The sequence below is a fragment of the Anneissia japonica genome, unplaced genomic scaffold, assembly GCF_011630105.1.
Source record: "Anneissia japonica isolate Jap-2015-1 unplaced genomic scaffold, ASM1163010v1 scaffold288091_len1417266_cov198, whole genome shotgun sequence".
Classification (NCBI taxonomy): Eukaryota; Metazoa; Echinodermata; class Crinoidea; order Comatulida; family Comatulidae; genus Anneissia; species Anneissia japonica.
The window spans coordinates 512,601-540,353 of NW_022684833.1; the positions used below are offsets into that span (position 1 = coordinate 512,601).

The 27,753-nt window shown below is 34.8% G+C and overlaps 3 protein-coding genes across 6 annotated transcripts in view; 1 reads left to right on the forward strand and 2 right to left on the reverse strand.

Annotated features, from left to right (window-relative positions):
• LOC117107638 overlaps nucleotides 1-4,783 on the forward strand; it is a 33,989-nt gene extending 29,206 nt beyond the window's left edge. For all 4 annotated transcript variants that reach the window (XM_033249364.1, XM_033249349.1, XM_033249372.1 and 1 more), the window contains 4 exons: nucleotides 832-1,101; nucleotides 2,006-2,165; nucleotides 2,544-2,649; nucleotides 2,948-4,783. In XM_033249364.1, coding sequence (XP_033105255.1) covers nucleotides 832-1,101; nucleotides 2,006-2,165; nucleotides 2,544-2,649; nucleotides 2,948-2,974 — 563 coding nt within the window. In that variant the 3' untranslated portion in view covers nucleotides 2,975-4,783. The remainder of the gene's footprint in view (nucleotides 1-831; nucleotides 1,102-2,005; nucleotides 2,166-2,543; nucleotides 2,650-2,947) is intronic.
• Nucleotides 4,784-5,052: 269 nt separating this feature from the next.
• On the reverse strand, nucleotides 5,053-10,560 carry LOC117107661 (high affinity copper uptake protein 1-like). The gene is made up of 4 exons (XM_033249383.1): nucleotides 10,528-10,560; nucleotides 9,558-9,661; nucleotides 8,340-8,517; nucleotides 5,053-6,216 (listed from the first exon to the last, which is right to left on the reverse strand). The coding sequence occupies exons 2-4, from the start codon at nucleotides 9,634-9,636 to the stop codon at nucleotides 6,018-6,020; spliced, it is 456 nt and encodes a 151-aa protein (XP_033105274.1). The 5' UTR covers nucleotides 9,637-9,661; nucleotides 10,528-10,560; the 3' UTR covers nucleotides 5,053-6,017.
• A 4,965-nt stretch (nucleotides 10,561-15,525) lies between these two features.
• Nucleotides 15,526-26,642, reverse strand: LOC117107668 (cell division cycle 7-related protein kinase-like). Its single transcript, XM_033249395.1, has 10 exons — nucleotides 26,491-26,642; nucleotides 24,807-24,976; nucleotides 23,590-23,676; nucleotides 23,170-23,305; nucleotides 22,066-22,159; nucleotides 21,560-21,702; nucleotides 20,192-20,384; nucleotides 18,643-19,045; nucleotides 17,766-17,915; nucleotides 15,526-16,452 (listed from the first exon to the last, which is right to left on the reverse strand). The coding sequence occupies exons 2-10, from the start codon at nucleotides 24,952-24,954 to the stop codon at nucleotides 16,103-16,105; spliced, it is 1,704 nt and encodes a 567-aa protein (XP_033105286.1). The 5' UTR covers nucleotides 24,955-24,976; nucleotides 26,491-26,642; the 3' UTR covers nucleotides 15,526-16,102.
• Nucleotides 26,643-27,753: the final 1,111 nt, after the last annotated feature.

The window sequence follows — 27,753 nt, forward strand, 5'->3', positions numbered from 1 at the left end:
GAATAAATATGGTAATGCAAGTTTGGTATAGTTATTTTGAAACGTCTTCATCAGGGATAACTATGATAATTATAGTTTTAGAGATAGACGTATATTGTTTCCATTGGAATTTTATTTGATTTTATCTGGGTGCTCTTCCAATTGACTCATTTAGCTGTGATGTCTAGAAAGTTATACCAAATCCAGTTTTTTTTTTGTATAGTTTTCTACATCCATTTATTTTTATTTAATTTATAAAAAAAAAAGTATTACAGTATATTTTGGTTTTGGGTGTTGATTTTTATTACCTTACTTTGTTCTTTTGGGTGTTTAAAATAAATACATTTCTTTTTATTTAAGATTGGCTATTCTGTTTCCCATGTACCGTATGTATCCCAGTTACAATTCTTCGTACGTAGCGCTCCACCTTAAGAGCGCCTTATGATAATATCAACATATCTATTTTAAGCCACGACGGTAAGAACGTTCAACCCTCAATCTCCTCAAAGTTTCTGAATTTTTGTAATTATTGGTGAACTCCCGTATAGCATTGTCATTCTGCACGTCGATACAATGAAATTACTGTACACGAAACATTGGCCGTGGTCCAGGTGCTATTACGCCTGACCAAACGTGACCAAGCGAAATTTATGAGATATTGCGGTGCGCACGCGATCGGACAAAAAAATCAACACGGCTCGTCACGTAATTAATAACGTTGCATTATGGGAACGAACTAGCTGCGATTTCAAATTAGTAATAATTCGAAAACTCCAATAGGTAAATATGAAGGGAGGGAGTATCACATCACATCAAATATTAGAACAGATCATGTGTCTTTCTCTTCAACAGATACACTGTTTACCGAATATTACTTCTTTGAGTTATCACCATCGTCATCACGTGTTACTCTGGACAGGTGCTGTCGATTGGCGAACAGTACAAACAAGCCTGGGCCTACTAACGTACTACTGAATCTTTTACCACCGTACTATCTACTGTCTGCCAACGACGGTACTTGCCCGAGCATAGAGGGCAGTGTTACCTCATCTGAAAAACTGAAACTAAAAGAAATGAAATCGGTGGAATGGGACGGGGTCCAGCTATGTTACTATGAAAAAGGTAAGTCTGGAATTGTTTTATTCCGTCTATCCATTCATTCATCCATACGCCGTGCTCATTCATGTACTTTAATATTATCAATCAGACTATTCATCTATCGGTCTTTCATTCATCTATGCTTATAACATGCTTATATATATATATATATATATATATATATATATCACATCATTTTAAAAATAAAATCTATGCTTCAAAGTAGTCCCCTTCTTTTCTTTTGTGTCTACTTATTGTATATATATATATTGAAGCATAAGTGGATAGGATATTTTTTTATCATAATGGCCAACATGTTATATATCACTCTTGTAATTTATAGCGCCTTTCTATTTTATAGGTTATATATATTTTTACATTAATCTTTTTATGTAATAAAATGTATAACCGGTACATCAATTTATGTCAGCTATAGTTACCTATATTGTATTGAATTCATATATGTATATACATATATATATATATATATATATATATAAAAAAAAAATATCTCTATATATATATATCTTTGACGATTTATAAATATATATACTATATATATATTATATATATGTATATATATAATGATATATATATATATATATCACATCATTTTAAAAATAAAATCTATGCTTCAAAGTAGGCACCTTCTTTTCTTTTGTGTCTACTTATTGTATATATATTGAAGCATACGTGGTTAGGATATCTTTTGATCATAATGGCCAACATGTTATATATCACTCTTGTAATTTATAGCGCCTTTCTATTTTATAGGTTATATATCTTTTTACATTAATCTTTTTATGTAATAAAATGTATAACCGGTACATCTGATATGTCAGCTATAGTTACCTATATATTATATTGAATTATTTACCTCTATACATGTACTATATAATGACATGCATTTTTACATTTAAATAATTAGAAGTTGGGCCTACAGAAGAAATTTCATGGACGCTGGAAAAGAAGGTGGAGATTTCTGTTTACGCCATCGTCTTAGGCACGCCCACCGCAACGTTGCTAGTCGTATGCTTATGCCAAATTAGGACACGTTCCACAAAAAGGAAGTTTGCTTACAGACAGAGGTAGTGAAACAAGCAAAAGCAATAAATAATAATGCGTCTGATTGATCTTAAAAGTTAGGCCTATGATTTTTTGATATCTATTCTATCTATATTCTTTATACAATTATGACATAATTGTTTCTCTACATTTTGTGCACTGTTCGGGAATTGCCAGTGCGCATGCTGAAGTGTGTGGGTTTGGATGTAAATGAAGGGTGATTCAACCCTGATTCAACGTGTGAGATCCATGCTGAGATAAGGGTGTGTCTTGATTGGCGTAAGGGAGAGTGTAGGCTTACCCATGAGCGGGGGGGGGGGTGGTAATTTAATTCGTATATTATATATTATTATATAATGTAATGTATAGGCATGCGCTAACACTCACGAATTGTCTTTCAGTGGATTTTCTTCGAATCACACTCAAGCGTCTGTCATGTTTCGACAGTCAACAAACCAGGCACCGCTCGACCACCAGCCTTCATCAAGCTCGCTGAGTGAGCGCAGGGTAAAGTGAAACTTACCAACTAAAAAAATACTAACATTATAATTAAACTGTTACTGATCAAGCTATCATATGCTAACTTTCATGTGCTAATTCTATATTAACAGATAGGCTTTGAGGGAGTGTGTATGATCGAGGGTACGCACGCGTCCAAATTATATACACAGTAATCTATATGGATACTTGATACATGATAAATTTCCTATAGGAACTAGGATCATACGTTCCCGGCTGATTGTGATTTCGATCAAATTTCAACATAATAAATTACTAAATAATATCAAATTATTTTGTATTGTAGGGTTGTAGAGCTTCAACGCGATTCTGAGTGTTTTACCGATTCTTGCAGCGTCCATGATTCGAACTCGCTGGCATGGTTCCAACAAGTACAGTAGGCCTATGCTTCAACCAATGGCTGATGTTCAAATGTGAAGGAAACGAGTAAATGTCTTGAAAATGGTGCTCAATAGGGGTGCACAGAAGTAAATAACCGGCATTTCGTCGGAATCTTAATCTGGATTTGAAATTCCTATATGAACAGCTGGATTTTAAGAGATAAGGCAATGATATGGTTAATTCGATTTCAATGATACTGACTATGGGAGAATTGTATTGGGAAGCGTGCAATATTTGTGGGCACGCAAAATGACGATGCTGTACGGGATGTACTGTGCATTTGTTTATATGAATATTTTATTTGACAAAGAGACCAGTAATATAACCCATGCCGTTACAGCGAATGATTTGTTTGGCTGGAATAGATCTGTGATATACAACTCCCTGGATATACAAACAGGCCTCCGTACTACAGCGGTATAACACTGGCCTTGTAAGCGTGAAATCACAATCAATTTACGCTCGTCAGAGGAGCTGAATAATACTTGACAAGACACTTTTTCGCTGACGGGCTGTTGTTATTCGGCATTGTTTTTACCGATATTTGCTTACATGTATATAATATATATATGGCCTATATGTACAGTATGTAAATTTGTATCCGATTTATTGGAATTGAAAAGCAAATTCTTCAGGGAGCCACGGAAGGCCATTGTGGAAGGGGACGTCCATCAACATCTTCTAAAGAAAGTTACAACACACGGAATGCTGTTTTAATATACACCATATTTTTCAGTTTCACAAACACATAGGTCTATGATGCCTTTTACAGCAAATATTATTCGTGGACGTTGTGTTTAGGTTATGACAGAAAATAGCGTTAACAAAAAACGCTGCAGTAACGCTTTCAACGTTAACGTTATTTAATCAGGTATTGTTTTATTATAAATATGTATTTATATGGTTTAATATGGAAAATACGTTTTAAATAAAATTTCAAAAATACTGCAACATTGATTATAATGTTGTTATAATGTAAAATTAATAGCTCATTGTGCATAGTGGGCTTAAAACTTAACTTAAAATTAAGCTTTTTTCTGTTTATCCAGATGATGTCAGTGACAAATAGGCGAGACTTTTAGCCTCTTACTGATTAGGCGTTTAGGTGTATGATGGGCGAAACTGCAGCATAGCCTCAAGAAAATTATAGAATCGCCCGTCCTATTCAGGTACATTGTTTTGCTTCCTGAATACGAGGAGCGATTCCATTATATTTGTCTATGCTCCAGGGTAAATAATTAAACAACAGGCAAACATAAGCCGGGCACACACTGTGCCGACGGTCGTCAGCCGAAGAAATATGGAGAACTCAAAGAGACAAGGCGCGCGCAACGGATCATTTTAATGACGATCCGCTCAGTCTGCCACCAGTATCAAATCAGGAAAGAGGCGGTGTCGCATCGTCAAGTTCTCACTGAGAGCGGTGATGGATTCGACGGTCATACGAGCCTCGAACCTCGAACATTGTGTGCCCGGTTTTATAAACTATGAAAATTTGTATAAATTGGATATTATTAGTACGGTTTGCGTAAAGTCAATATAACCACGCGTCTATATTGTGTATATAATGTATGAGTAAACGCATATACTGTTGAGCCGTACAGGGCGGTGCACTTCACATTTTATAAGAACTATGTTTTCTATTCATATTTGTTCAATGTTTGCCGATCTGTGTAACACCTTATGTATCTCGTTATAGGCCTTATATTAAAAATACATTTTTGGTATTTCGTATTACTTACTTGGTGAGAAGAGTTTCGTAAACCTCGTATTTGTCAGCTTTCGAAGAGTAAATTGTTAGGCCATCATCTCAGAATGCTACCACGTGTGCAGGCCTAAGACTAAAAGTCTAATTTGTTATCACATACCTGTCTCTTATACACATCTAACAAGCCACAGTAACGAATAAATCGTTTCGATGCTTATTAGTGTATTAGCTAAATATGATAGTAGTTTGGTAAGGCGCTTATTCGAGAGAAGCCCTTACTATTCGATCATTAACGGTAGTCATTTTCTTAACGTTTATCGAAACAGAATCTAAATTTATTGACGTGTGATTTTGAATAACATCGATAAAAAAGAATTTACACAGGTATAATATACGGTAGCACCACGTAAAAATCTCCCTACATTTATTATGAACTTTACTGCTTTAGCACTAAATGAAGTAGACAATATATGCCTGCTATTGTTAGATCCGTCTATACTATATTCAAATGTTAAACAATGTTTGTTTTAGAATCTCCCTACTTACATTCACGATAGAATCAATTTTGTCTATTTCATCAGCTGCAGTTTTCTTACATTTCGCAGTATATATACTTTTCAAAATGAAATATAATACTGTAACACTTATATAAATATTTTTAATGTGCACACTTTTTATTGTAATTCTATATGTAAATATGTTTATTAAAATTCAATATAGCTATAGTTTATTTAAAAACAAATATGTTAAATTTACAGATGTATACAACTCGATCATGACCAAATCAAGTCCTATGCCTACACACTAATTAGTCGATTGGTTTCTCCATCACCTCGTACCAAACCAACTCGTCCCAATATTAGACAAATTGGAACCTGCCCAATGCTACCCAACACCTCTGTAACAAATTGTATACCAGGCAAATTGCACAAATCTTACAGTAGATCAATTCGCAGTCATTTCGGTCTTCGATGCTCTCGTGCCCTCCATAAAATTGGCAAACAGTCGCACATTTCAATCGAACTCTGTGTAACCCAAATCATTCTGGAATACTTTTCGATTCTACGCTTCGCAAAAAAGACTTGTTGGCGTTAGCGAGTAGCGGGTTTATGGAAACTAACATTTATATGACGACAAGTAACACGAGCCACCACGGCCCCAAAGCTGATTAATCATTGATAGGTCTATGAGATGTCCGACATTCGTTGTTCTTAGCACCGTTAACTTTTTCAATGTTCTTTTTTACAACCCACGTGGTCAAATGGTCCTAATTGTTAGGTTGTAGGCCCACTATAGTAATCTTCTTCCATGCAAAGAGAAAGTACCCTAGACTTGACCCGGCGAGAAGGGACAGGCACAGGTAGCCATTGAAAGTCATCACAACCAGCATAAGTATGTAGCGTACTGCGACAAACACTACGTACGCTATCGTCTGACAAATATGAGCAGATGTCAACAATCCGATCCTGAGAAAATAAGACGTAAATTTACATTAATGATGTTCGTGTTATTTATGATGTTTGAATGTGCAGAGGTTGAATAAATCTCCTTTAAATGAGAATTGATGCCATAGTATAGTTAGTTTAACTTTATTGCAGTGACACCCTTCGTATACAGAGACTAGCCAATTCTGAATTTTGAGGGGCAAAACACCATCAATATATACAGGCATTAAGAATTCAAATAAATATTAAATTAGTGAAAGACAACATAAACATACCGATGATACGGGATGTCACTCAGCATAGCATTCATAGAAGTAAAACATAAATTAAAACACTAAAACATTCGTGGCGCGAACACGTCAAGACACAGGAGAATCATGAGAATAACATGTATTAAGCCGTGCACACACTGTGTCGCACGATCGACCGTCGGCATACGAATCCAACTCCGCTCCCTGTGAGCGCTAGACGACGCGACGCCGTCTGCTGATAGTCGATGGCAGTCTGAACGGATCGTCATTAAAAACGATCCGTTGCGCTCGCGTCATGGCGTTGCGTTCTCCAAAGAATCGCGTCGGCCGACGACCGTCGGGTGCAGTGAGGGCCCGGCATATATTAAACTAATAAACCGTCGCTCACATCACGAACTAACACAATTAAATTCAATTGTGTTAGTTCGTGAAATCAAAAAAACATGCATACACTGTGCATTCACTTTGTTTGGCAAATTTTGCAGCCCTGTTACGACGGCTTCAATCACCCATTACAATGTAAATAAGATATATTGAATTGAATCATATAATTAGCAATATTGAGATCTAAGATCATTGTGTAACTGCATAAAACAGTGAAATTCATCTTCGATCACAATTCAAATTACAGACTGCATTCTGTTACCCACCAACCGGTGTATTGTTATAACGCCCTCTGTTTCAAAACTACCTATAATCCTGTCTGTTCATAACGTGTTCGCACAATATGAAGTACCAAAAGGTCGAGTGAAAATAATTATAGGGAGCTTTATTGCAACCGTATGCTTTTCTACAGTCATCGAATATGCCTTACTGCTCTTTTCTAAAATTTCTCAACAAACAATCGAAAGCAAGTAAAAGTAGGCCTACAGTAAACATTAATATAAACATAGGCTATTTGGATATTGTTAGGCCTAAACAGGTTAGGAGACTTAATTTTACTCTGCAATTTTCAAAATTGATTCAACTTTATCTTGTTTTAATTATAAGTACGGTACCTATATACCATAATTTGCTAAATATTTTGACCAATGAAAATCTCCATTATTTTGGATACCTGTAACGGTTGTCGGGTGGGCTGGATTATTTATATGACAATGGCGATGATAATTATAACCATGATGATGATTATAACCATGATTACGATGACGGTGATGATAATTATGATGTCGATGATGATGACGGCGGCGAAGATTGAAATAATGACGATGGTTATTAATGGTAGTGGCTTTGGGCTGTATTGATGATGATGATGATGATGATGATGATGATGATGGTGTTATGAAGATGTCATGATGATGATGATAATGGTGTCGATGATGATGATATACTGATGTTGATGATAACATGATGATGATGGGGATGATGAAAATGCCGATGGTTGTAGATTATAGTACTGTAACTATAATGATTACTACGATGTGAGTTTGCGTCAGAAAAATATCATAGGAGTGATGTTTTGCCCTACCTGGCATAGAGCACTCACAGTACCCGCTGCCACTTCGGTATCGGATTCATCACTAGACACCAAGCGCAAGCTCGGTGGTCTAGTGGTTAAGACATCAGGCCAGTTACCTGGAGGTCGTGGGTGCGATTCCCTCCCAAATCACTTGCGAATTCTTTTCGCTAGTAATGTATTTGGGGACGTACTGAGTCGGTACGATAATACGTCAGGTAGGGCAAAACTTCACTCCTATTATTATCCAATTATGAAGATTGACGGTTGTGGTTGTGGATTTGTTAATGGTGTTGGGTCCTGAAGCCGCAACGCAAGTCGATTTCCACCTACAACATTTTGAAAATTGTTACTCTTTTCTGTATCAAAAGTCTATCAACGTCGGTAGGTAGACGTTGTAATAGGCTGAATAAGAGCAAAAGATGAAGTATACATACTCTTCCTCCCCGTGTGCCTCTCCTAGTATTCTTGATTTCTCCGACGGCGATGGTAGGTCAATAGCATTTTCTTCGCATCGTTGTTGAACATTTTTATGAAGGCATAAGTCACGATAGACTATGAAGAGCTCGTAAATAAAAGCCAAGGTGAAAACAAACAGACAGGTGAAGATAAACTCTAATAAAGAAAGTAACATAACAGAATGTACAAAAAAATAACAAAACTAACATAGACCTATATGCTAAAGATACTGGACACAGTCAGTGGCTTATCTGGGGGAGGGCGTACGCCACTAAAATACTCCCCAACCCAGTGTCCCCCACCGAATTGAAAATGTTCGAAGCAAAAAAAATCACACTCAATTAGATAAAAAGCACCTCGTATCGCACCTCATATCACATATTTTGCGAGTTAGCTCCAACTCACGTCATCGACCCCTCTCACTTCACCTTCGATTTTTTTTTTGTATAGGGCCTAGGCCTATTTGGTAATAATAATAATAATAATAATAATAATAATAATAATAATAATAATAATAATAATAATAACAATAGGCCTAATAATAATAATGATAATAATAATAGAATAATTATTAATACAATAAAGTAATAAATAATACTGTAGTAATGATTCAATAATTAATAATTTAAAAAAATTGATCTAATTACGTATAATATAACGTTTTTATATCTTTTTGTAAATTTCTGATGTTTCAAATTTTAATCTATTTTTATGTCACTTTTATCTCCATTTTTCCTGTCTTGTGCTTTTGCTTGATGAGGATTTGATGTTTTAAAGTACATTTTTTTTTTGTAAATAACATGTATTTCAGGCCTTGGCTGCGAGTTTGATGTAAATAAAAGAAACTGAAACTGATTATTTAGCATGGTTTATCCTCTGAATTACGGTAAGCATTTTAGTAACTACTAAATATCGCAGGTGCAAACAATTTAAAAAATCGCAAGAATGAACAATATTTGTTTTTAAGCCGTACCTCTGGCGAATTTGAGTTTCTGGCAAGCACAGAAAACTCCAGTGTGAGAGTAAGAGGTGCCATAATCATAAATTTTCTTACTTCAGCCCCAACCATAGTGAGCTGAGGTGGTATAGACCCTACATCTGTAAAAGTCTCTACCTAGGCCCCTCTATTTCGAATTTCTTGATCCGCCACTGATAGTTACAATTCATAAATGTTAACAATTACGGTGTTTTCTTACCAACTGAGCCAGTTGCTTCCCAGCCTTTAAACAGGAAATTTTCTACTGTGCTATTGAAATGGAAGTACATCGCGTACATGGTGATATATGGTGTTGCTTCACCTCTGAAAACAAACATAATTAGGCCTATATTATAAATAGGCTTATACCAAGTTTAAGTCATGAGTTTGTTTTAAGTCCATGGAGGCCTATTAAATGCAGGCCTATATAAGCCCAACCTTTCACAAAAAGCTGGATCGTCCCTGATTCATATTGCTCTATTAAGTATACCTTTATCACCTGTAGAACTCAGTGTCCATGAAGGAATACCGACATTGTCTATTTATTATAAACAAACCAAGAATTGACTAAATAATACAAACTGCTTACAAAGTAATCGGTGAATACCAGCAGAGGAAAACACAGAACTGAATTAAAAATTTGATACAATTCAAGCATGATTCAAACATGGAGCTGTAAAATTATTTCAAAAGACAATCAAGAGTTCAATGAGATAATGCATAGCTCTGTGTATTCGTAACACATGTTTCGAATTACGTGTTATTAAGTAGGCTATAGTCATTCTTATTTAATGTATTATATATAATATGTTCGTGTTTGTATCTATAGTTATATCTTAGAGACTCTTAGTATTTTGCGCTTTATAAATTGAAAACCATTAACCATTATAGCATTGACAATACCCTTATTCACTATATTTAAAATACGAATTGTGATTAGGTCATGATTTTGGTCATGGAACTACATTCTTTGTCCAGATAGCATGTTTATGAGATATCTGGGCCCACTCTATAGCATTAGGGACAAGATAGGCATATTATTATCGCTTTTGTGAATAGGCCTATTTTTATAGGCCTAATGTTTTTTTGAATCATATTGGTAAGAATAGGATGTCCTTAAACATTCCGAACACATCTGCGGAAGATGTTTTTGCTATGGACCTCAGTAAAAGAGTAATATTTGTTACTACCTGGTCAGCCAGTTTATATGTACTCTCGAACCAATGGCTATTGGTTCTGGTGGGTAAAGCCGACGTCCTAAATACTCCGAAAGTATAAGAGTATAAGAGGAGGAGTCAAATCATTGGAAGGTAAAAAAAAAACACCAATAGCCATTAAAACGCAGCGGAAGGGGAGTTCGCTTACAACCACTTCTATGACCTTACGCACCCACCAGCCCATAGGCGGACCCAAAATCTTAGCCAGAAGCCTTATTAAGAGCAAATTTACTATCTGTGGACTGCAAGTTGTTGCGGAGTAAAAAAACAATGGCAGTTATGGTTGCTTATGAGTGCATAAATTTAACAGGCTGGCTGTAACTTTCAATGTTTGTATTACTTTGGACGGTTGTAGAGCTCTTTGCTTATCTTACAGGTGCTTAATTTGAGATGCAATCGACAAGTACACATGTTTAATAATAATATGTTTAATAATGTTTACCCTATCTACACAAATTGTTTTAAACAGGCCATGATATTGCGAATGGAGTATCTTGCAGCCTCTTCACACTTAAAAAAAATGACTACCGGAGCGGCATAGAGCAAATAAAAGGGCATTAGGTTTGGACGTATTACAACCGATTCTCACCAGTGTTTCTAATAAATATACTAATATCTTAAAATTGTTACGATCATACCTTAGCGAGGCAAAGTTCCTTCCACATTGCAATCGATCTCATTATGCTCTCGTCAAATCATATCAAACATAACTTGGATTGACATTAGACCTACGACTATCATCTTTTGCAGGGTCACTGTCCTTATCTGAAGTATAATGAATTAAATCATGAATATTCATACCATTTACAATATGTTTTTGAAAACTATACAACTACAGTCTGGCTTCACAATGACGTCACACGTCACGACGGTGCTTCAAAAGATACACCAAAATAATACATATCTAGTTTGTAATGATAATTGTTTCATAGATTCAGTTATAGGCCTACCTGTAAGAATATAACAGCAGGCCTATCCAAACAAATTCAACGAAAGTTGAAGTGGCTCTTACGTGAAGATATATTCAGAGCCGTCTTTCTAGGATCTCTCCAACATTCAGTACTAGCTGTAGGCCTACGTGGCCTTCTACTTTTCCAACAACATGCTGAACATTAAAACGTAATGATATCGCAACGACGGAACGTAACGTGTTTTTTTAGAACCCGCCATTTTATTTTCACTAGTAAAAGGAGTGGGGAAAAAAACTCTCGTAAAAATGAGTACTATACTTTTTTTCAAGGTATGACTAAGGCCTATATAAACGACTGTGCTTTGTGCGGGTAGACTTAGGCTATTTCTGTGAGATAGACAATGCTAAAAATAGAGGCAAAAAGTCGACGGAAAGCAATAAGGCTGTAGCATTTGAATGGCATTGCGATAAAGAAGATAGTTTCACACGCCCGACGTGAAGCAATTTATTCTCTTTTAAAGAACAAAGAAAAATATATCTATGTTAATAAGCCTTATTATTGTACTACACAACAATATAGGCCTATTAATAAAAAAAAAAAATAACCAGCAAATTTGTAACAACTCTTTTAAATACATGAAACCTGTCATTTGTGCTGTTGTTGTTGTTGTGTTTTAGTGATTTCAATTTCCAGACCTTAGTGTACAGTATTTTCTAAACATTATCGTACTCTTTGACCAAATAAGGGACTCTATTGAATAAGCACTGCAAACGCCTACAAAATGTTAAGTCCTAGATACTCGTATTTCAGTCCTATTCTAGCTTCGTAATCAGCAAAGCCAATTCCAGTATTTTACTGATTTCTCGTGAATCATTTCAAAGCTACCTTTTGTTTAATAGATGAGAGAAATAAAAAAACACCATATTGTACTTAAGAATTTAGGCTTGCAACATATGGTAGAGTTGTAGATAACGTATGTTGGTATCGGCAGGTCGTATCTTCGATTTCCGTGTCAATGATTGGGCAGTTTCCGTCATCAGGGTGGTTTTGTTTCAATTTGTAAAGTAATGTGTTATCGCTGTATCCATTTGAGCTGTAAATTCACCCTAAAGTTTGTTCAATCATGCTTTCCTATTTGCGTCTTTTCCATCTACTTGATAAGAATTCAGTTGTATTAAAGAGAAGATTGATTAACGATTTAATAACATTAATGCCCTGGTGAACACAGCAATAATATATTAATACCGGTAGTATTCGTAACTAACAATAATAATAGGTTATTTCGATGTGATTTTGAGGAAAATATCATAGGAGTGGGTTTTTGCCCTAGCTAACGTGTTATCGTTCCGAATACGCAGAAAGTTCCCAAAATATTGCGAAAAAATTCACAAGTGATTTGGGTGGGAAACGAACCGACCTCCAGATAACTAGCCTGGTGTCACAACCACTAAACCACCGAGTTTGCGCAATTAGTGAATGTTGAATCCGATACCCAAGTAGCAGTGGGTACTCCAAATGCTATTTTGATGTGAGTTTGCGTCAGGAAAATATCATAGGAGAGGCTAAATAATAGGCTTAATAATAAGACATCTGGCCTTCATCAGCTTTACTGAGTGCACAGGATTGGCTGTTACAAGTTAATATAAACACGAGGTAGACGAAAATAAATACAGTGCTCTATAGTCTACGTGCCTTGTTACAATTTTTTGTTTCAACGACTGACATAATTTCAAGAACACACGTATAGTTACAATGACATAAATAAATAAATAAATATATATATATATATATATATATGTATATGTATATATGTAAATATATATATATATAATTTTATAGTTATATAAATATAAACAAATTGGTAATGACAGAAACATGCTCAAATTTAGGACAAGTGACGTTATAAACGTATCAGGCATAGCCCATCAACGAAAATGTTCCATGAAAAAAATGTCTGTTCAAGAAAAATGGCATATATATTTTGGTCTACACTGGTCACATAGCGCTCGGATATCCCAAAAAATTCATGTTGCTTGGGCTAATAAAAAGATGGAAAACTATCTACTACACTACTACAATACAATCAGATACTTTCCCAATTACTGCACTAATTGAAATCAGTTTATAATTTCGCATTTCTTTCTTACCCGGGTTCAAGATTGGAGCTACATTTGCTAATTTCCAGTCTTCCACATTATTTTATTGAGGTCGTATGTTTACATTCTCAGTAAACTCCGGGAAATTTATAGGAGCTGACGTACTTCACATGTAAATAGTAATGCAATCCTGCTCATATAATTCACCGTTTCTTAATCTACACAAGCACAGATAAGCGATCCTTATTAAAATTATTTCAGTACGATTTCATTATTGTGACAGTTAAAATTTCACTTGCTAAACTAATGTTATAACCGTCTTTGGAAAAATGAGATTTAAAAATAATTACCAGCACTTATATCAAAGTCAATAATATCATCATTCAAGGTAAAATTTGTTTCTAATTAGTCTAGTCTTGCAGCCTTGTTCAAATTATGGTGGTAATGGCACTGAGTCTTCCTCTTAACTTTACTAAAAATTAATATTCAGTACCTGTAATTCGTTAATATTTTACCCGTTTAGATGTGTTTACATTCTGATATAAACATCACTTTGAAAAATAACATATATTTTGGCGAGTTAAACTAGCCTTAACATCGGCGCTGGTTCAAGCAGCTCTTTGGTCAGGGTTCAGTGGGTAGAACTACTCTTCTCGGATAAGCACTTAAAATGCACTTTACAGACTCCAATGCATCTTTTGGAAGAGTAGGGGTTACCTCGATGCTATGATTTATTTCAGCCCCTGTCGTTGCGTAATGATGTGAACATGTATGTAGCGCCTCTTTACGACTAGGTGATCACGTCCCGCGCCCATACGCAATTCAGCACACAATAAACGAGTTATGGGTTATTCTCCTACCTTTACTTTCATGTATAGGGGTGGTAGGAGTGTGAGTAGACTATAACTTGTTCGACAACATTTTTCAACTCTAAGGGTCACTTCATGTATGTATCACATCTCAGTGAAACATCAACCCTCTAGTGACCAATACCATACAAAAAGGCAAATTCTTATATTGATGCAATGACTCATACCCAAAACTATAAGCTACCAAGTAATATGAGTACAGTATTGTTGTGCCATATGAGCTAGAGATTTCAGGTTGAAGTCGACCGTACCAATAATAGGGAGCTTTTGATTTGGAATGTAGGTAAGAATGGCCCCGGAAAAAAATGACCCCGGAAAAACCCATGATTTATGTTGATTTATTGATTATGTTGTTGCTATTTTTTAACATTTAAATTGAAAAAAAATAAAAAGTGTTATTCATGGCTTTTTTTTATCTTTGAATATTTTATCATTGAATATGTAATTTCTGCAAAAAGTAAAATGTAAATGGCAATTTATTTGATGTTAGATTCCTTTTAAAAACTAAATTATTTCAGTTTTAAAAAATGCATATAATGATTTTTAAAAAATCAGTTTTGATACAGAATTTTATTATTGGGGCCACTTTTACCTACTTGTCATTTGGGGCCATTTTTACTGGGGCCATTCTTACCGTACACCTTCGATTTGTGCGACGACGCGACGTTAGAACGGAATCACTGCATACGTAGATGTGACTAAATTGCGTTCCAGAATCTACTCGACGAGGTGACCTTAACGTTCTCGCATGCGCAGATGACTTTCAGTGACGTCATTATGTTCTACGTCCTACCATCATCGTGCAACCGAAAGCTCTCTATCAAAAGGCAGTTTTCGCCACACGTTAACGGATGACGTCATAATTTATTCACCTTGCGTTATAAATATTTCAGGATTTTACGTGCTCGACGTACGTTAATTACGGATTTGCGCATGTGTAGTTCGATTTGTTTATAAAAGGGGCGGAGCTATCGCGCTGCATGCTGGGTACTAACGTTAAAGTTAGGTTAACGTCGTGCGGTGAAAACTACCTAATACTATATACTATACTTTTAAACAGTTCAAAATAAACTTATACACAAACATGATAATTGAAACAATAAATATTTATTCAAAATTCATATATACATATAAGTAGTATTTCTGTATAGAATTAAAAAATTTAATTTATGACTGCAAAGCCTACATGTTTTGTATTTAATCTACAGATTATTTTTACAGCTTTTTCAAGCGCGACAGTGAAGAATGAGTGATGCAACTATGACCCAAATCACAAATAGTGCTGTTTCAAATTATTCATCAGGAGGATTGTTTTTATTTCACAATAATCAACTGTGGGCTACAACATTATTATGCCTTTCACTTATGAGTATGAGCTTTAATAAATAAAAATTGTTCATCACAACTAGAAATATCAACACATTTAACTTGCATCACCATTCTATGATGTCATCATGTTTAAATGATGTGATGTCATCACTGTTTAATGATCGTGTCACCTTTTAGATGACATCATAATTCAGTATCATCATCATTCCAAGTCATTACCATCCAATGTCATCACCTTTCAGATGTCATCACAATTCTGTATCACCATTTAATGATGTCATTAACATTCAATGATGTCATTACTAGTTAATTATGACATCACTTTCAATGATGTCATCACAAGTCATTTCTGGAAGGAGCTGTGAGCAAGAAAAGGATGCGCAAGTGCTGCTTCAGCCGTAATCCTGGTCGCCGGATTCAAATCCAGTAGTCGGTAGAGCAGGTTGTAGGCAGAGTCTGGAAAGACATAATGACTGTTCTCTTCATTTGTAACGTGCGACCGTAATCGTGGAGAAGTCTTTCGTGTACTTGGAGATATTCTTTTAGTTGATAATTTGGATCTCTTTGAATTTGATGTGTCAGGTTGTTTTTCTGTGGACAGTACTTTGGAAGCTGCATTGCCTTGCCGTAACTGCTCACAAAGGGTCTTGAGATTTAAAGCTGGCAGGGTTGGGCTACACACGAGAGTTTTACCTGTGAAAAAAATTAGAAATAAAAATAAGATCACTGAGATCCATTGCAAAACAAAACTCAACTGTGTCTTATCTTTGCCATCTAATTAATGAAAATATTGTACATATGATTTATTTATTATATATTGGTTCTGGCACTAAATTTAGGGTTTAAATTTAATTACATTTTCTTGATTGTTAACAGTAAAATTAATAAACTAATTATAGTACTGTATTTTTTGTACTAATTGAATTTTTGAAATGTTTTAATTGTATGTGTAATTATTGAACTATTAATTTAATTTGTAAGTAAGTTTAATCATAATTCTAGCTAATTAATAATTTAGAAATATCAATAAATTTCAATATTGTAATTGTAAGTTGTTTTTATTTGTATATATTAAAAATTGTCACAATTAAAAAATTAATAACACTGTATTTATTTTTACTAATTGAATTTTTGAAATGTTTTAATTGTATATATAATTATTGAACTATTAATTCAACTTGTAATCAATTTAATCACAATTCTAGGTAATTAATCATTTAGAAATATCAATACATTTTAGTATATTAAGTGCAAGTTGCAAATTGTATATATTTAAAATTGTCACAATTAATTAATAAAAAAATTATTATCTTTACTAATTGAATTTTTGAAATGCTTTTACTTGTATACATACAAAAAAATACTCAAGTAGTTACAAATCACCTTATTTATTTTGCAAACTAGCACCCACACACCCAATCATTAAGCCCCCACTTCACCTTTGCGCCCCTCCCCCCACCAACATCCCCACATTTGAGGACTCTTAGATACGCCACAGCAGTGTTCCATCGCTATCATAAGAGACGTTTAAGCCACTGGTACCGTATGCATTAATGTTAAAATGTTTGTATTTTGCATCTGTCAAATGCTGCTGTCTGTCAAATCTGTCAACCACGTTGTCATGGTCGAGGTTGCTTCACCTATCACGATGTATTCCAACAATCATGAGGCTATCTAAATGAGCATTTGTCATAACAGAACGCAAATTATTTTTAATTAGTCTCATCGAATTATTATTATTATTATTATTATTATTATTATTATTATTGTTATTGTGGTTGTTGTTGTGATGAAAAGTTAACACAAACGATATGGTGGCTAAACGAATATTACATGTAAATATTTTTTTTTATTGTTTGTTCCCCGGGGGGTTATAGCCCCCCCCCAGTGTCCCCTCTGGCGGCACCCCTGCCAGAAACATGATTGGTATTTTATGTGTTTCTGAGAAAAAAAAAATTTATTTCAATATACTGTAAAATAAATAAATTAATTAATTAATTACATACCATAACTACTGGCAGCTTCTTTCATCTTGTCAGTACCCATAATACTAATGATCTGGGCTAGGGATGTCATGTCATCTGAAGCACGGAAGAAGGGGTAACGCCCACTTAGGAGAGACAGGAAAATCACACCAGCCGACCAAATATCAACAGCTGCTCAACAAAAAAAAAACCAATATATTGAATAATTAATATCATTTGTATTTTTATGTAACATTAAGCAACTCACTAACTCTTGAATGGATCTATATAATAATAATCATCAAAGAAAGGTAAATACAGTGTTAGAATAAAGGACATAATACATCGTGTAGCATAGCTCTCAACGAATGTAGTCCTGTAAATAAATGAATAAAGAAATTGTGTAAATAAAATAATAATTTAACAGTGTTAACGGCTATCTTGATTTATATTTGATATATATATATATATATATATATGTATATGTGTGTGTGTGTGTGTGTGTGTGTATTTCTTATTTGTCAATTATTATTATTTAAATTTTTTTTCTTATTTTGATACTTTTATAAATACCATTTTGACAAATGGCAAAACAGAGTTTATTGTATTTTTCCACTCAATTTTATGTTCACTAAAATAAGGTATAGAAAAGTATTGCCATAATGCCTGTTTTTCACTAGGCAAATTTATTCACATGAATTGAAAGCGTTGGTTCGTTTCCTGAACTGTGATTGATTGCACATTTTTTCAATGCGCAAAAAGTAGAAACAGTTCAAAATACTAATTTTGCTGAAGCAAAAAAAAACTTGAATAGAAATGTGAATGGGCATAAACTTGACGCTTTTGATTCGTGCAAAATAAATTTGCCTAGTAGAAAACAGACTTGACACAGAAAAAGTCAGCCGAAAAGTCTGCCCACCTGTTGTTTGCTTCTGACACTTCATGAGCACCTCAGGTGGCCGGAATCCAGGTGTACCGGCTCTAGCGGCCACCTCTACGGTCCTCGACATACAGATATTACATGTATTCTGTGTACCGAAACAAGAACACTGCCCCCTATTAGTACTAGTGCTTATCCTCCTAGACTGATATCTGACATCCTCTTTGCTCCTGGTTACTGTAGGTTTTGTTGTGACTGATGAGTTCCGGTGAGAACTCTTCTTTGGTGATTTAAACAATTGCTGAGAAAGCTCACGTCTTCGTTGAAGTTCATCGTGCCGTGAGCTGGCAATTCTTTGATTTAATGTGTTTAGATTTCGTTCAGATAGACGGGCATTGTTTGGCACAGGAACGGACTGCCTTCGTTGAATGTTTCTTCTCATCTGAAATGACCGTAAACTTAATTTAGTATAGTAACGGATGAAATGTTAATTTTAAAACTATTATTAATAACTTTACAAAATTCATATGCCCTTTTCATAAATATTTGTAAAATACAGTAAAACGTCCATTTTATGTACCCCTTGGTACCAAGGGGTGCTCGTAAATTGAAAAATTCGTAAACTACATCGGGTGTCAGTTTCCAATACCTAGGACCAGCCATTGGGCGCCGACAGGCTGACGGCAGTCAGGCCCAGTACGAACCGCCAGTGCAGCAGCGTGGTCTACCGCACTAGAGCCTAGCTGAATTTACCTTCGATAAAAACCAAATTATTTTAATCGCTGGCATTCTTCCACTTCACAAAATATTATTTTAACTCTTATTCAAACATCTGTATGTTTTAAGGATCTTTCTATCCTGTTCTTTCTAGTTGTTAGATCGCCGAATGGTGTTTTTTACAAGCATTTCGCAATTATATCCAGCATTGATGTCAATAAGTTCCTGACCCCAACACTCTTATTCGTCATCGTAAACATGCTCAATCCAACAACACTTGCGTTGGTAGTTCGTTGTTCTGGTTAGGTTTATTACATTAATATAGTGATTATTATACCAGAAATGGAAGAACAGATCAAACTGTTAATAAATAAATACAACAAACTTGATTTTATTATGAAAAATGTACATTATCACTTTGTAAATCATGCGCAATCAGACTTTCTTTACGGTAATAATTGGTCGACGATGACGTCATCAGAGGAAAAGACCATTCGTAAAATTGAATATTTGTAAAATCAACGTTCGTAAAATGGACGTTTTACTGTAATATTACTTTAGTTATACTGTAAAGCAAAAAACAACAAAGCTGTATTTAAATGAAAAGATGGCGAGATCTTGGTTGAGGTACAAACGTGTGCAAACAAAAGCAAAAACGTGTTTTGGCTATTATCGCTAAAACACGATGATTGGTTTGGCTTGTCTTCACCATAAACGATAATGACCTAAGAAATGATAGAAACATCAAACAGTATGGATGGGATTATTGACTTGATTATCCTTAACGACATATAGATACTGTTATTAAATTTATTAGATTCATCGGTTCATTGACATTTATTGTGCATCTTTCACAGACAATTAAGTTTACCTGGTTTTCACTGTACGACATAATCCTCCTTGCCCTTCGCTTGCTTGGTGACAAATGCGAAGATCCACTAGATTTAGAGGCTAACGCCAAGGACAGAGATGTTGAGCACCCGGTCCTGGATTCCTCTTGTATTTCCTTCATCACTGCCGACGAGGGAATAATATGCGCTAATCCAAAATCCACCAAAGCAAATCTATGTTTTGAAACCATAAGAAAAAAATTCATCAACTAAAATGCTTCTTTCGTCAATGAACACATTTATGTGAATTTTTCTTTGTGTTGAAAAGTTCTTCTGGCTCAAGTTGTAGCATATTTATTGATGCAAAGAAGCTGTTCGAAAAAAAAACCCAGAATATTGCTGAGAAGGGTTTTTAAGGTGGCATAAATTTGAGGGAGGCTTTTATTTTTTTTTTTTAGTATAAAATGAATATATATACTCAAACAAACTTTTCTTTTCACTCTAAATGTGGAACTACAACACATAATTACCATCAAAAATGTGTTATTGCATAATTATAAAGACAAATTGATTCCCACCAGGTTAGAAAAAATACAATTCTACTAAAGTACAACATTTATAGAATGTGCTGAGAATGATTTTGCTTCCATTAGAATTGTTTAAGTCAATTAGGGAGTGTTTATTCAAAATGAGGCTTTAGAGGGGGATGGTATTCAAAGGGGGGGGGGTCATTTATTATAAGGTATATGAGAGCAGAGCCTATTTAAGAGCATCACTCATTCATTTACACTATGTTATAATTGACAGTTAATTAATATTTACCATTCAGTTAATTTATATTTATTTAATTTTGATTAATTCCTCCATGTTTTTACTAAGGATATATTTCCAAACATTTTCATACATGATCAAATGAGTGGTACTCTTGAATAAGCTCTGCTCTGAAATACATAGGAACATTATCTGCATAAGTACTAAGTGACATTATAAAGCAATTGTAATTTGATTTTTTTTTTCAATTATGTTTTGTCGTCTTTAACTCCTAAAATCATCCCAATCAAGACCTGCATGAACAAACATACCACAGATATTTGGATGAAAAATAATTCTTCTTTTTTATTCCCACAACTTAAGTGCACAAGACACAGAAATCATTAAAATGTGTTTGAACACATTTTAACACTACAGTATATGAATTTTCAAGGTTCACCTGTGCAAGTCTATACATTTAAACATACAAGCATTAAGATTTGTTAAATATTTGTATTACATTGATAAAAAATATCTTATATATATTTTGATTTTAAAATTTCACCTCTCATATAATAACCTCATCTTTTCATCTAATACTACTTTTGTTGGTAAAATTTCATAGCAAAAACTGATTGCATTTAAAATGACATGCTTACTTTTTAAGCTTTCTGTTATAAAGGAAATTGCTCGGTTTCACATCACGGTGGATTATGTTGAACGAATGCACCCGCCGCAGGGCAAGTAGAAGATTTAACATGTAATCACGGACTTCATCAACACCAACCTCCCGCACATAATCCTGTAACAAGAATAAAATTCAAAATTCATGAATACATTGATCATCCTCCCATCTTTATAAAGCACTTTTTAAGGATGTACATCTGCCAAAAGAAATTGGGACACAAAAATTAAATTAAAAGTTTAGCTCATTTAAAAGGATCAAACAGTTTTGATAATTTCCAACCAGAATCGGATTGAAAGTAGAGCAGATACACCAGACTGCATACATCTGGCCTGTGCCTGAATACTCAATACACGGAGTCTTGATAACAAAAACAGCAAAAAAAAAAAACAAGCCGACACTAGATTTTTTGGCAATATCTTAATGTACGGTTGTGTTTCTATACCAGCTTACATTTCGTTGCCCTAACCCTACACTTACTTGAAACCGCTCATGTTTAAAATATGGCATCACCATGACAACATGGTCTCTGTTTCGAAGACATAGCTTAGTTGCCATCACATTGTCAACTCCACTGGAGATATAAGAGAAATAAATAAAATTCACAGGTTGAAAAAAGACTGAAAATATGAGAAGGATATGTTGATTCATCTACTATGCAACTCACTGTTTTTTATTTATACAGTAAAACGTCCATTTTACAAATGTCGATTTTATGAATTGTCCATTTTACAAATGGTCTTTGCTCTTCATGACGCCATCATCAACCAATTAATAACGTAAAAAAAGTCTGATTGCATACATTTTTCAAAGTGATAATGTATTTTTCTTAATAAAATCAGGTTTGTTGTATTTATTTATTAATAGATCAATCTTTTTTTGCCTTTTTTACTATACTATATAACTACCAACGGGAGCCGTCGGATTGAGCGCACAAACATGTTTACGATGATAAACAAGAGTGTTTGGTCAACAACTTATAGACATAGTGAAGGCTAGATGATCACGAAATGCATGTAAACAACACAATTCAGCGATCTAAAAACTAGAAAGAACATGGTAGAAAGGTCCATAAAACATACAGATGTTTTATTAAAAATTAAAACAATATTTTGTTAAACGGGAGAATGCCAGCAATTACAATAATTTGGTTTTTTGAAGGTAAATTTAGCTAGGCTCTAGCAGCATGGTGGACCATTCTGCTGCACTGCCGTTTCGCACTAGGCTTGGCCGCCATCAGCTTATCGGTGCTCAGTGGCAGAGTATAGCTGGGCCTAGGTAGTGGAAACTGACACCTGATCTAGTTTACAAATTTTTTAATATACGAATACCCTTTGGTAACAAGGGGTACGTAAAACGGACGTCTTACTGTATTCCATTTTTACACAGAAAATGTTTCCTCACTTTTTACATTTGAAAGAGGATCATCATGTACATCAATAATTGTGCAGTTATCATGTGTCAGTATACATCAATTACACTCATAACACATGTGGAACATTGCATGTGAAATTTACACATGGCCTGGTAATTTTGAGCATGAGGCTGCTCTAACAGGGCCCCAGCCAAGATCTGATATCTTACCCTATTGTTTGCAAGCAGTACAGTTCAAAGGACACCCGATCGGGGTGGCTGGTCGGTGTGATGTGCTTGAGAGCAAACTGGCTATTAAGATTGGAAAACTTCTTCAAAGTAGCAAGGTACACTGAACTGAAAGTACCTACAGTAGGAGATGAAAACTTTATTGAAAGATTTACATTTTTTTAACAGTTATTACATAATAATGACATATTTCAGGGGCGGATCCAGAATTTTTTTTAATGGGGGGGGAGGGGGCACAACAATTTTAGAATAGATAAGTGAGCAGCACATAGCATTGATTTGCATTGAAATATTTAAAATTTAGCAGCAAAATGAGGGGAGGTGCACATGCCTACTGTGCTCCCTACTGGATCCTCCGCTGTATTGTGCACACAAGAGAGGAAAAATGTATCCTTTGCGTACCTTCACCAATTTTTTTGCTAATTGTAAAGAGTTCATCGACCTTTGGTACTCTGTCTAACAGCTGATTTATGCTTGTCTGGACTTCTTCTGAAGAGTAAAAAAAAACAATAAAATTAATTAGCAAATCAAGAGCATGATAACTACACTAATAATCAATTTCTGTCCATCATCATTATGTAAACTCAAATTTATTTCAATATTGAATATCAAACAGGTGAGTAATAAACAATGTGGAACAGAAAGTCATTGGAAATCAACATATTAGTCAGCTATATTTAAAATGTGTTATCTTATTATTCATATTTCTTTTTATAGTTTTGTTATAACAATGGTATTACAGTAGCTTTACTCTTTTTATTTAGCTTTAGGCACGAGGGCCAAGGATATGGCAAACAGTGAACTAAATCACTCTTCAAAGTGGCCATCCCATCACAAGACAACAGGGGTCGTATGGGCCAGTTAACCAGGGTAACCTGCTACTCATCTCAAAAGATGTACTCGGTTCTTTAAAGTGCACATGAGCATTTGTGTACGCTGGGCCTACGATTTATAGTCCTTATCCGAGAAGACTTGTTCCACAACCAGAACTAGGAGCGAGGCGGCCGCGAACCTGTGTCGTTATTGTTGGCTATGGTTACGGTGACCCTGCCTTAACTGCTCGGACATTCGACTCGCTTAAGGCCCGACTGTACAATCTCATACTTTTCTCACTGTATAACAGGGGTGGATCCAGGATTTGAAGCAGAGTGGCTATAAATTTGTAATAATATTCCAAGGTTTCCCCCTTTTTGAAACAGTGAGTTTAAGTAAGTAGGCCTATTATGTTTGTATACATAAAGAAAAAACAAATCAAAGACATAGACAATACACAGTAAGACACCTACTTTGGGACACCTCTATTCATGGGACACTTTCCCGTGAAACAAGGGAAAATATATCTTTTAACACTACGGCCAATCTCGATTAAGGGGACGCGCTCTATTGAGGGATGCCCGTTTCAAAGTAAGAGGAACAGTTTCTAACTACAGTAGAAAAAAAATATTATGGCCTGTATTCCAATTTTAATGACAAGTTCTCTTTATTTTTAATTTTATAAAATCGGCCTACAGTATATATTTTATCTTTTATAAACATCTTTATGACACGAGATAATAGGCGTGAGGGGAAAATGGATGCTCATAACTGAGACTCGTGCATATGTTGTTTCAAACGCATACCTTTAGGGCTACTGAACTTCAAAGAAGCAGATGAAGATCTTTTCCGTTTCTGTGATACATTGGTCGGCTCCTGGTCTTCCTCTTCAATGAATCCGCTGGCGATATACTGATGTTGAGTAGGACAGCTGCTTGACGACAACTGCTTCATGGCCCTCGAGAATCTGCCTCACCTAAAACACAGGTGATTAAAACAAAAATCATACATTGTAATCTAGGCTACAGGTTATCAAAGTGACCTGACATAACTCCCCGAACATTTTCCACACAAGATTGAAATTTTGAATCCCTTCCCTGTGAATTTTGCTAGTGTCCTCCTTGGGCAAGGCACTTTACCTATGTTTGTGTCTGTCTCTCCCTTCCCCCCCCCCCCCATAGTGAGATACATAAATAATACTAAGGCCACAGGGAATTAATGATACTGTGCTTGTCAGCCGTCTGCTCACAATTTTAGTCTCTGCTTTCAAATAGTTCATCTTTTTGGCTCTTTAATACTGTCCAGTGCCAAAATAAATAGTACAGCTGACAATACAGTACTTTTAAAATTTGGTTTATTTTCACCTACAGTATTATAAGTGTATCTGTGGCTTTATTATGTGAAAGTGATGCTTGAAAAATATTATGGAAAATTTTACTTAATTAAAATACTGATGAAAAGATGAAAGTTTGATGAAAGACGAAAATCCAATTTTATGCGAAGTGCTACTGTAGATGAGAACCATGTAATTCCAAGCTACTGACCTGACCAATAGGCTAAAGATCAAATTAACTAGAACTGAAAATGAAAGACTTTAGTTAGGTTAGCCTAGGTTACACATTTTTTTATATGAACCAGTAAAAGTTTGCCCAGGCTCAGTGTTCTTACATTTTGGCTGATTTTAGGCTAAAAAAAATGTTCTTAATTTGTTTTTATTTTACACATTTTCAAACAGAAAATTATTATTGTACATCAGTATATTACTATAGGCCTATTGTATTATTATAGAGGGCATTACATAGTCACACTAACTGCAAATAAGGTAACATATTTTTTTTGGTTTTTTTTTTTTAAACTTCATTTGACATTTTACCTGGCTTCAGTCTCAACTTGCTCTCAATTTTAACCTCATTGTTCTTATAAACAAAAAAGTGTACACTGTGTAGTTAAATTGTCAGTACTTGAGATGTGGAAGGAAATCTAAATGGTATGAAGCCTAGACCTACAAGGCTAGGCCAGGGAGTTGTTCGCCTAAGGCTTAGTTAGTTACGGGGTGGACCATCATGGCAAACTGGTCCTCATCCAAGTCATAGCTAGGCCTAGCCTAGGCCCTCTGCTGGCCTTTTTTATTCATCATAGACCTAGGCCTATCTTCCTTAGTTAGCAAGCCTTAATAACATTATACTTATAGTCTAGGCCAGACAACCGGCACTGTTTTCTATCAACTGCCAGCCCATAAGAATCTAGGTAGGCCTAGCCTAGATCAAGAGCGGCCCTGGGCCTAGCTAGAAGGCTTAGACCCTGGCGCATCTATTGTCCTGCCCGCATTGTAGGTGTACGTACGGCCAACCATGGAGAGAAGGCCTCGGTTGAGAAACGATGCCTAGAGCGTAGCTAGGCCTAGCCCTATAACTTGTTCTGTTTTGTACAGAATTTACGCAAGATTTTCACGGTTAATTAAAGACATATATTGTAAGAAAATAAACAAACCAATCTGTAAAAAATCTGTTTTTAATTGGTTCCCTTGCAGAAACCTAAAGTTGACGTTTGTAATATGTTGTCAGGATACACACACAAGGGAGATTTCGGGACTCGCGCCAAATGCCAATTAACATTATTTCTGTTGCATCATGGGATTAGGGAATTTACCGCCACCATTACGTCAGTCTGTGGTTAATCTGAAAACCAAAATATTCAATAGATAGAAACATTTTTGTTTGCTCATGAGGACAAAAGTAACTGATCAACTTCCACTGCGAAACAATTTAACCATAATAACACAGATTTTCTTAGTATACGAAGGTCTCTATATTCACTGCCAATTATTTTATTAAGCGTTTTTTTAAGCAATTATGGGAAAGTAAGAGGCAGTTTATTTGATCAATTTGAGTTTCAAAAAGAAACATCAACATAACATTTAGCGAGGAGACTACCAAAGATAAAACTTCCGACCAGCTCTGAATGGGCAGTCATGATCTAAAAAGAATCCATACAGGACTAACTAAAGTGAATACAATATATAATATAATATTGATCAATCTATTTCTTTTCGTAACAATTGCCTCCAAACGTAATGATTTTCGCCCTCTATCGGTAGCCAACTTTAACTCAAACCAGGTATATAAAGTATGCCAAAACAGGCTATGGTCATGTTCGATCTCCATAATCGCGCTACGTCTGTTTGGAGTCTACTATTTCATTTCGGGAAGCTTGGCCGGGGTACAAATGTATGAGGCGCCAAGTGTAAATTTATTATTTAACACAATTATTTATAATAATTCATTATTTAACATATAATTGACTAGATCACCCATTATTTATATATAGTGCATTTACGTCTAATAATTGCGTTAACGTTTCATTATTTATATATAATTAGTTTACTGATTACATTATATATAAATAATGAAAGGCTAACCAAACATTATTTATATATAATAAGGTTATTGGCTTCATTATATATAAATAAGGAAGGGGAAACACATCATTATATATAAATAATGAAAAATAACTTACAATTATTTATATATAATAAGTTCACTGATTCCATTATATATAAATAATGAAAAGGTAACAAATCATTATATATAAATAATGAAAAGTAACTTACAATTATTTATATATTATAAGTTCACTGATTTCATTATATATAAATAACGAATTGACTTCAAAGTCATTATTTATAAATAACTGCTTTTACATTTCTTTATAAATAAATAATAGCTGTCGCAAAACCATAATGCTTGGATTTCA

Excerpts from the sequence above, each read along its gene's own strand:
- LOC117107661 (XM_033249383.1), bottom strand. The coding sequence starts at position 9,636 with ATGTACGCGATGTACTTCCATTTCAATAGCACAGTAGAAAATTTCCTG. Across the intron at positions 8,518-9,557 it reads GGAAGCAACTGGCTCAGTTG|AGTTTATCTTCACCTGTCTG; the intron begins GTAAGAAAACAC and ends TTTCTTTATTAG. Across the intron at positions 6,217-8,339 it reads GAGGCACACGGGGAGGAAGA|GATCGGATTGTTGACATCTG; the intron begins GTATGTATACTT and ends TTATTTTCTCAG.
- LOC117107668 (XM_033249395.1), bottom strand. The coding sequence starts at position 24,954 with ATGAAGCAGTTGTCGTCAAGCAGCTGTCCTACTCAACATCAGTATATC. Across the intron at positions 23,677-24,806 it reads GAAGTTCAGTAGCCCTAAAG|AAGAAGTCCAGACAAGCATA; the intron begins GTATGCGTTTGA and ends TTTACTCTTCAG. Across the intron at positions 16,453-17,765 it reads AGAAGCTGCCAGTAGTTATG|GTAAAACTCTCGTGTGTAGC; the intron begins GTATGTAATTAA and ends TTTTTTTCACAG.